Below are 10000 nucleotides of genomic sequence, written 5' to 3'. Positions count from 1 at the left end.
TATAGTTTGTTAAAAGTACAAGACGTTTCTGAAGTGTAAATTAAATGGTACCTGCAATATAAAAAACTTCCATGCAATGCAATGCAATGACTCGTGCAATCTGCATTACATAAGGGATGGGAGTCATATGATGTACATTGTGGAAAAACGCTCAGCTGAACACTTTAAAATGTTGCATGTTTGATGCTCGCAAAACATAACATTTTTTATCATACTACAAAAAGGTGGATCTGATGCTCCCTTTATAAAATGGAAAAGACTGGCAGCTTCTGTCATAGTATTGCCTATGTTATGCATCCTAAACCAAAGTAGTAGACCTGGTTGGTTTACAGAACGTTAAACAGGTTTTCCCATGAACAAATTAATAAAATGTTGTTGTGCTGAGACAATCGTATGTGTCCCTGCTATGTACTGTGTAACGGCTGTGTCTGACCGTACAGGGCCAGTCTGATCATACCATATCTCCTGGGCACGGAAGGATGTAAAATAGACAAAACAGCATGGGATCCTAGCTTCTGGTTTTAAGCAGGCAGGGAAACTTTCAGCTGTGATCCCATGTTCTATGTGGTATACTAGGTACAGACATCAGATGTTATATACAGGATATGTGACTGGTGTAATATACCATATACCATCACATATTATCCTATATATCCCATCTGATGTCTGTACTCACAGGCTGAGTGTTATATATTATACTATATGTAAAGAATATATTACCAGTTCATGTTTTCCTCTGTTTAAGGCTGTGTGCGCCCGGTGCGTTTTTCCCGCATTAATGCTGCGTTTCCAACTTCAGCATTTCAGTGCCAAATTGCATGCGTTTTGGCATCCAAAACGCATCGTTTTGGCATCCAAAACGCAGCGTTTTGTATGGCAAAAATCGTTGCAGAAAAAAAGCAGCATTTCACTACTTTTGTGTTGTAGTTCTCCACCCATTGAAATTAATTGTGGGTCAAAATGCAACCAAAATGCACTTGGACAGCAATTTTGTTGCGTTATGCATGCTTTTTTAACAAACAAAACTCAGGTCTTTCTGTCGGTCAATCTCTCTCTCTGTCTGTCTGTCGGTCTTTCTCTCAGTTGGTCACCCTGTCTGGCTCTCTGTCCGTCGGTCGGTGTCTCTCTCTTTCATACTCACCGATCACTGACCGATCACCAATGCGACGCTGCGTAGCGGTCACACTGCTCCAGTGGCTTTTCCTCTTTTGAAAATGCCGGCCGCTCATTATTCCATCTCGTATTCCCTGCTTCCCCCGCCCACCGGTGCCTATGATTGGTTGCAGTCAGACATGCCCCCACGCTGAGTGGCAGCTGCCTCACTGAAACGGATCACAGCCGCCGGTGGGCGGGTCTAGATCGTGCAGTAAAATAATTACAAAAAGGCGTGCGTCAACCCCCCCCCCCCCACACTTTTGATACCAGCCAAGATTAAAGTCACATGGCTGAAGGCTGGTATTCTCAGGTTGGGGAGCTCCACGTTATGGGGAGCACCCCAGCGTAGAAATAGCTCCATCAGCCGCCTGGAATTGCTGGATCCATTAGATGCGACAGTCTTCGCACTCTACCCGGCTCATCCCGAATTGCCCTGGTGCAGTGGCAATCGGGGTACTAAGAACTTAATGGCAGCTCACATCTGCCACTAAGTTCCAGGTTAATCATAGCAGGCGTCTCCAAACAAAATAAACACACACATCCAAAAAATCCTTTATTTGGAATAAAAGACGAAAAAAAAAAACACCCTCTTTCACCACTTTATTAAAATCCCCAAACAGCCCTCCAGGTCCGGCTTAATCCATACGAGGTCCCCCGACTCTTTCAGCTCAGCTACATGAAGCTGACAGGAGCTGGTGTAGAACACCGCCTCCCGCTGTCAACTCAATGCAGCAACTGAAGTGAGCTGCGTGATCAGTGATGACGTCACTCAGGTTACCCGGGGCCACCGCTCTAAAGTGGAGGACTCCAGCTGTGGGGGTAACCTGAGTGACTGCACTGCTGATCGCGCTGCTCACTTCAGTCACTCAGGGGATTTGCGGTCACCGGTGAGTCCTTCACAGGTGACTGCTATTCAGGACGCAACACACAGAGCCGCGGGATGACAATGAAGTCGGGTGAAGTTCATTCTTATCGCGTGACTGTCTGTGTCCGCTGTTAGCGGGCATGTAGCAGGGCTGAATTGCCGTGGGACCGCACTGTCAAAAAACGCATGCGTTTTGGATGCATTTGTTTTTACAAACGCAGTGTTTACAGTTGTCCAGTCTGCCAGAGGGTGCGTTTTTTTCTGCACTTGACAGAACGCAGCGTGCGCACATACCCTAATATCTGATGTCTTTGTGTTGTGCGGTAGCAGCGTTGTTTGGGCAAAAACGTGAGGCAGTGAGGCAGCAGCGTGTTCACACCAACAGTCTATTTATTGTTGCAGCATAAATAGATCCAATTTCCCACAGTCAAAGTCTCTTCCGGATCATAGCCGGTGCATGTAGACAAATTCTTTGCATCAAAAAGTCTTGTTACCTTAGGACCCCGATAACCGCAGGGATCTGTCTAAGGTTCTCCTAGGCTGACACTCTTGGCCTGTGTTCACTCCACACAGAGCCAGCCCAGCTCACACCGCATGTGTTAGCTTCACCAAGCCTGGCTCTCAACTGAGACACACCCTGCTGTGCTCTGCATGATTTTAAATGAAAATGCCGAACATGAGGATTGCTACAAAACCTGGACTGGGAGGAGGGATCGGTCTCCCTGTTACCCTTTGTGCTATACTCCCAGTAATAGCTATAGCAAACTCAGAGGGTTTCCAGACACATTCTGGGGGACACATAGCGGTCTTCAAATATTACCCCTGTCACTGCCTCAGTGTATATAGTATAATACATCCTGTATACAGGAGAATGTGATTTGGAGTACTGTAACAGGGGCGGACATACCATTGATGTAACCTTCACAGCCGCACAGGGGCAAAAAAGGTAATGGGAACCCATTTTTACCCTCTAAGCAGGTACAATTTTGCATTTTCATGCTCTCTTGTGCTGCAACGTGCTCATATATTCTTCTTACACAGGGGCCTTTTTCGATCTGTGTCCACCAGGATACTGTGACTACAGGCACCAGATGTAATATACAGGATAACCTGTGATAGTATAATATGATGTGCTGTAGTCATAGTATAGTATGTGTTATATATGTATGTGTTTTTTCTTTGTAACTAGTAATTTTGGCTCCCTTCCGAGATGGCACTGGATTTCTTGTATTTGCCTGATTGTTAAGCACTATAATTTATAGTTGCTGTTCAGTGATTAACACGCATGTGTACACCTATATGTGCACATGCACCACCAAGAAACAGCACAGGCACTGTGGAGCAAGTGATGGTACAGCCTTTATTGGACATTTCTTCTGCATTATCACCATATTGTAAATGGACAAGCACATGGAGTTCACCCCAAGGCTGATCAATGCTTGTACTTATGATCATCAGAACATAGATTCCTACTGATCTCGTTAGCCTTCTATTTTTGGGTCTACATCTTGAAATGGAATTATGTTTACAAATATATGCCCATCTGATTCTTCCTAAGCTGGCCTTGGAATTCTTTTAATTTTAGACTTAAATGCATCTTTTTACTTTATACAGGAACCCAGGCACTTACAAGGGATATCGGATTTAGAAGATAGCAATATTTATTCATTGGTATCTTGTAAGAAGCTGTATAATTCACCAACTGACTTTGGATTTTGTGTCAAGGTAATGATACCAAGCCTGCCTAATATTCTGTGATCAAAAGTGTGTTTCCAGTACAAAATAGTAAAATGAATAAAGTTCTATCTCTTGGGCTCTAACTATGGCTTCACGACATCAGGATATAGAGGATCTATGGCGGTTGTTTCACAGTTCCATTAGGATCTAAAATATCGATTCCTCGGGTTTCCTCTTTTTGGATTCGAAAAAATAGGACTGCAAGCGATTTGTTCTTTTCATGTTTTGTTTTGCAGAGGATATTTATAGACAGATTTATAGATATGTAAACAGCTAGATTGAAAGATTACAGTAAAGCATACCTCCCAACCGTCCCGAATTCTGCGAGACTGTCCCAATTTGAGGACTGAGTCCCGCAGCTAACAGGTGTTGTCCCAACTCCTCCCCTCAGTGCAGTGAATAAATGAAAATCTCATCTGCTCTGGGTTACCGAGACGGCCAAGACTCGAACTCGTGAACTCATTGTCCATAGGCAACTCTACCAGTGAGCTACTGCCTCTATTGAAAAACATAGGCAGATTTTGGTAATCTTAACCTATGTATTGCAGTAGAGAAACCAAAAGTAGATTATTCAGTTACAAAGATGGATGGATACATGATAGAGGGATAAATAGATGATAGATATACATGATGGATATACATGATAGGTAGATGGGTAGGTAGATGGATGAATACTGCATCTCTTTGTAGGTGAAGGAAAGAGTCAGATTCATTTGTTCCAATAAAACTACTATAAAGAAATAAGGAAAAAAAATACAAATATACATATAAAAATTGTTCTTTATTTTCACCACCTTGGATTCAAACCAGCAACTTTCAACCATGTGTCCAGCAGCCCTCCTAGCTTTTCCAGCTGTTGAGCCACTAGGATTGAGGTCAGAGGGGGTATTTTATATGGGTGAACCTACAATGCAGCCTCCGATTACACAGCAGATTACTCAGGACATAGAGCTCCATTGTACAGAGCAGCATCTCTATGTCCTGTATTCAACAGGGAGAGGAAAAGAGGGTTTTTTTTTTTTTCTTCTAATAAAATTACTAAAAGTTCTAAAAAAAATAGAATGTAATTTTTATTTTTTTTATAAAATAATAAAATCACAAATCAGCAAATAACATGGACATATTTGATCTCCTTGTAATCTGAACGACCCGAACAACACAGCGATCAGATTATTGATGGGGGATCGGTAAATTGTGTTAAAAATAAATTGCGCTATTTTTTTTTTTTTTTTCTTTATTAAAACCCATAAAAAATGTATTGTTGAGGCAGTGTTCACACATAGCGTAAATGCTGCGGTTTTTTTCTGTAGGTGTCCGCACCATAAGCGCAAAAGCATTCTTCTCTGATTATTGCATATCTGCGGTATTTTCTATGCATTGTCCCCTTATTTGATACAAGTTTGCTGCAGATGTGAATCCTGACTCTTACACAGAGAACACCCCCCCCCCCCACACACACACACACACACACACACACACACACACTAAAATCACACAGTTCAGCGGGGTCTTTAGGGCATGCTCACACGAGCGTGAAAAACGGACTCGGAATCTCGCATTGCACTTTGACCAATTTTAGTCAATGATGGAGAGCAGTTAGTCAGCTTTTCTCACATCCAGATTCTGGATGCGGAAAAAGTCGCAACACGCTGCGATTTTTTTTTTTTTTTTTTTTTTTCTTTTTTTTTTTTGAGAGCTGTATCACTCCAACCCATTCAGGTGAATGGGTGTGAGAAACATCGGACTGCGCTCAGTTGTTATCCCAGTGCAATGCAATATACGCACAGGCTGATAATCTCCTCCGCAGCATCCATCCTCCGCTTCACAGCTGTGACCTAATTGCAAAATCAGGCCACAGTTGCATGACACTCTGCTCACGCTCGCAGCAGAGCCTGAGTTGGGGGTCATTAGCATATCGCATCTGATGCTCTTGCATTGGATGCCATACGCTAGGGTGACTCCAGCCTTAGACACACCAGGGGCGGAGAATTAATGACGTCTCATCCACTTTGCTTGGACAATTAGCCCATGTTCACATGTAGTGTAAATGTTGCATTTTTTTTCTGCTGTTTTTTTGCACATATATTCTACTGTGTTTAATTGTCCAAGCAAAATGGATGTGATTCCATGAAAAGATATCGCTGAACTGCGGTTTTGGTGCTTTTTTTTTTTTTTTCTCTCTACAGGTTTCTATGTGGAGCTAAAAAAAAACAACGCAGGAAAAAGCTTCTCTGTACTATAAAAACACTTAGAAACGCAGATTCACATCTGAACCAAAAATGCATTAAATGGAGAAGAGGCAGGAAAAATGCAGCAAAATGGATTGTGTAGTTTAGTGCAGACAGCGGCAGAAAAAAAAACCAATGTATGCAATGTGTGAACACTACCTTATAGGCACAAATAAGGCTCCTTCACACTGTGTTTTGCCTTACGTTCACAGGTCCCGTCGGGGAATCCGTCCGAACCACTGACAGGACCATTGACTGTAATGGAGCACACTACGTTAGCGTGTGCTCTGTTTTGTACCATTTTTGCACATTACGTTCGGGTGTCCGTCTGCAGAAAACACATATGTCGACTTCGTATATGTGCAAAAATGGTACAAAACAGAGCACATGCTAATGTAGTGTGCTCCATTAAGTCACTGACCCTCTCGGAAATACGCTTTGCCATGTGGGAAGGGGCGGTTCGGACTGATGCCCCGATGGGACCTGTGAACGTAAGGCAAAACGTAGTGTGAAAGGAGCCTTAGTAACATGTCATATGGTGACGTATGTATAAATATAAGAAAATTCTGGCTGATTGGACTATGATTGAACAATCCAGGGCATCTGCTGAATGACCCTTACTGCCAAATGGGTGTGGCTAGGAGCGTGGTCAAAATTTGCTGCGGCGCATGCCGCATACTTTGTCCCTCTTTCTGTTCTTCAAAAGTTGGGTGGTCTGCAGTAAGTTTAACCAATGTGAGGAATTTTATCTAAGAAAATTAAACTTTGATGAATGCTTTTGTTAAGAATTGCAAGTGTACAAAGCATTGCATTATTCCCGGCCTAGCAGTGCCCCATGGTCATGACTGAGCTCTGCTGCCGATCAAGCACATGGGAAAGCGCTAGGCTGGGAATAATGCATGAGGATCTATGGCGTACCTAGGAATTGGCCTGCAGTAATCCTTTTTACCTTGGCATCACTCTTCAGCTTAGAGAGGTTAAATATTCTTGTTTGACTAGTGATGGAGTTAAAATGTAATGTAAAGCCATTATCAGAGTAATGATGGGAGTTAAGCATAAAGTAATTTAATAGAGACACAACATATTCAGAACTTGTTTACTGAAATGTAATGAGCTTTGTACATAAAGTACCTGTATGCTTGTGGATATATAATACAGACTTTAGAAGCTAAGCCTTCCTAATTTTCCTTATCTGTAGCCCAACAGAGTCCTGACTGATATTAAAGAGCTAAGATTTCTTTGTGCAGAAGATGAACAAACTCGAACTTGTTGGATGACTGCTTTCAGACTCTTAAAGGTATCGTCCTAGTATAAATATATTCAAAAGACTACAGCACCATTTATACCTCACAATTATTGTAAATGTCTGTTCATAGGAGCGCTTGGTCATTACTATGCAGACTGTGTAGGCAGAACGCATTTCAGCCAATTTTAAAGTGTTTTTATTGCATTTATTGTGCTAAGAATATTTTTCCAACTCTTCAGTTGGCAAAATCAATCTGTGAAATAAGGGCAAAAATCATTGCAATTCTGCAAAATGTTTTTTTTCTTTATGATGCGGCAAAAAAAAAAAAGTGTGTCTAGATCTATCTCTATCTCTACACATCCATCCATCTCTGGCAAAAATTAAGAAAGCACTGTGAAATTGTCAGTTTTTCTGATTTTTATCTTTATAGGTATTTTTCGGTAAAATGTAAATTTTTTTTATTCTATAAACTGCTGACAACGGCTCTGAATTTCCATGCAATAAATTTTGTATTTTCTGAAAATGAGAAATGGTCAAAATAAAAAAATGTATTGCTTCCAGACCTCAATGCAAAGAAAACAAGTTCATAATCGTTTCGAAATAACAATACTAATCTTTTAACTCAACAAGACAAAGCAACCACTGATCTCGGGGAGACCAGCCAGAGAAAACACTGTCAGCAGCCAACGAGGGCGCTCAACACCGTGAAATCCTAGGTGCATTGCCCCCTGGGAAATATGCAAATCAAAAAAGTCTGTGGAGCCTCTGTTAGGAGTCTCGACACAGAAACTAGCCAGATATCCCTCCGGGAAGGACCTAGCCAAGGAGTGGCTCTTTTTAGGAGACAAACCATAACCACCATATTAAGTGGCCCTTTTAGTCAATATCCAACTCTTTGACAAGTTTAAAGATATGACAAGGGAAATACCAAGGCCAGACAAGGTCCATCCACATACAGCTGTTTCGGGGTATTGTCCCTAATCAGTGTGGAGTAGGATTCTGGCCAGGTGGGAGCAATGCCTAGTAGACTAACAAACTCAGGAAGAGTTCAGAAATCAATATTTTGTGGAATAACAAGGATTTTTAATCACAGCGTTCATGTCTTTTCAACCAGTCTATCAGAACACTGCTTTTGGGTGACCTTATGCCACTGCTGGCGCAAAAATTTAAGCAGTTCTTCTTTGTTAGATGGATTGTTACTATCCATATTCCTTCTTGATTACATTCCAGAGGTTTTCAATGAGGTTCAGGTCTGGAGATTGGGCTGGCCATGACAGGGTTTTGATGTGGTGGTCCTTCATCCACATATTGATTGACCTAGCTGTGTGGCATGGCGCATTGTCTTGCTGGAAAAAACAGTCCTCAGAGTTGGGGAACATTGCCTGAGCCGAAGGAAGCAACACTTTTTCCTGAATAACCTTGTTTGCGGTTTGATACATACGTCCTTCTCAAAGTTTAATCTGCCCAATTTCTAGCGTAAGGTAATCTTCTCGGAGTTTTAATTATCAGCTTTGCCCAACACCTGGCTGTCTGATGGTTAGACTGAGACCTGGAGAGGCGTACAAGCCACAGTGTCTTTGACCCACTGTGAAATTTGGTGGAGGATTGGTGATGATTTGGGGATACTTCAGCAAGGCTGGAATTGGGCAGATTAAACTTTGCAAAGAACATATGAATAAAGCTGCATACAAGGTTATCCTGGAAAAATATTTGCTTCTTTCTGCACATGGCAATGTTCCCCCAACTCTGAGGACTGATTTTTCCAGTAGGACAATGCGCCATGCCACACAGCTAAGTCAATCAATGTGTGGATGAAGGACCAACACATCAAAACCCTGTCATGGGCAGCCCAATCCCCAGACCTGAACCCTTTTGAAAGCCTCTAGAATGTAATCAAGAGGAAGATGGATAGTCACAAGCCATCAAACAAAGAACTGCTTACATTTTTATACCAGGAGTGGCCTAAGGTCACCCAAAAGCAGTGTGAAAGACTGGTGGAAAGAATGAGTCTCCTTTGGTACAGCCGTGAGTCTTACTTCAACCCCCAAAAAACATTTCAACATCATTGCATTCCTGCCTTTAAAAGGAGCAGCTAACATTGTTTTAGTGATTGTTCCATTAACACAGGTGTGGGTGTTGATGAGGACAGGGCTGGGTATCAATCAGTCATGATTAAGTAAGAATGACACCACTGGACACTTTAAAAGGAGGCTGGTGCTTGGTATCATTGTTTCTCTTCAGTTAACCATGGTTATCTCTAAAGAAACACGTGCAGCCATCATTGCTCTGCACAAAAATGGCCTAACAGGGAAGAGTATCGCAGCTACAAAGATTGCACCTCAGTCAACAATCTATCGCATCATCAAGAACTTCAAGGAGAGAGCTTCCATTGTTGCCAAAAAGGCTCCAGGGCGCCCAAGAAGGACCAGCAAACGCCAGGACCGTATCTTAAAACTGTTTCAGCTGCGGGATCGGACGTCCAGCAGTGCCGAGCTAGCTCAGCAATGGCAGCAGGCTGGTGTGAGTGTTCTGCACGCACTGTGAGGCGGAGACTGCTTGAGCAAGGCCTGGTTTCAAGGAGGGCAGCAAAGAAGCCACTTCTCTCCAGAAAAAACATCAGGGACCGACTGATATTCTGCAAAAGGTACAGGGAGTGGACTGCTGAGGACTGGGGTAAAGTCATTTTCTCAGATGAATCCCCTTTTCGATTTGTTTGGGATATCTTGAAAACAGCTTATTAAGAGGAGAAGAAGAGGTGAGCGCTACAAC

The 10000-nt window shown here is 42.5% G+C and overlaps 1 protein-coding gene across 4 annotated transcripts in view; it reads left to right on the top strand.

The window, feature by feature from the left end:
• The window catches only part of GRB10 (growth factor receptor bound protein 10), a 148746-nt gene that overhangs the window by 120935 nt on the left and 17811 nt on the right, over positions 1-10000 (top strand). For all 4 annotated transcript variants that reach the window (XM_075315044.1, XM_075315043.1, XM_075315042.1 and 1 more), the window contains 2 exons: positions 3635-3745; positions 7184-7282. In XM_075315044.1, coding sequence (XP_075171159.1) covers positions 3635-3745; positions 7184-7282 — 210 coding nt within the window. The remainder of the gene's footprint in view (positions 1-3634; positions 3746-7183; positions 7283-10000) is intronic.

The sequence above is a fragment of the Anomaloglossus baeobatrachus genome, chromosome 6 (assembly GCF_048569485.1).
Source record: "Anomaloglossus baeobatrachus isolate aAnoBae1 chromosome 6, aAnoBae1.hap1, whole genome shotgun sequence".
Taxonomy (NCBI): Eukaryota; Metazoa; Chordata; class Amphibia; order Anura; family Aromobatidae; genus Anomaloglossus; species Anomaloglossus baeobatrachus.
This window is presented reverse-complemented; position numbering and strand designations above follow the sequence as displayed.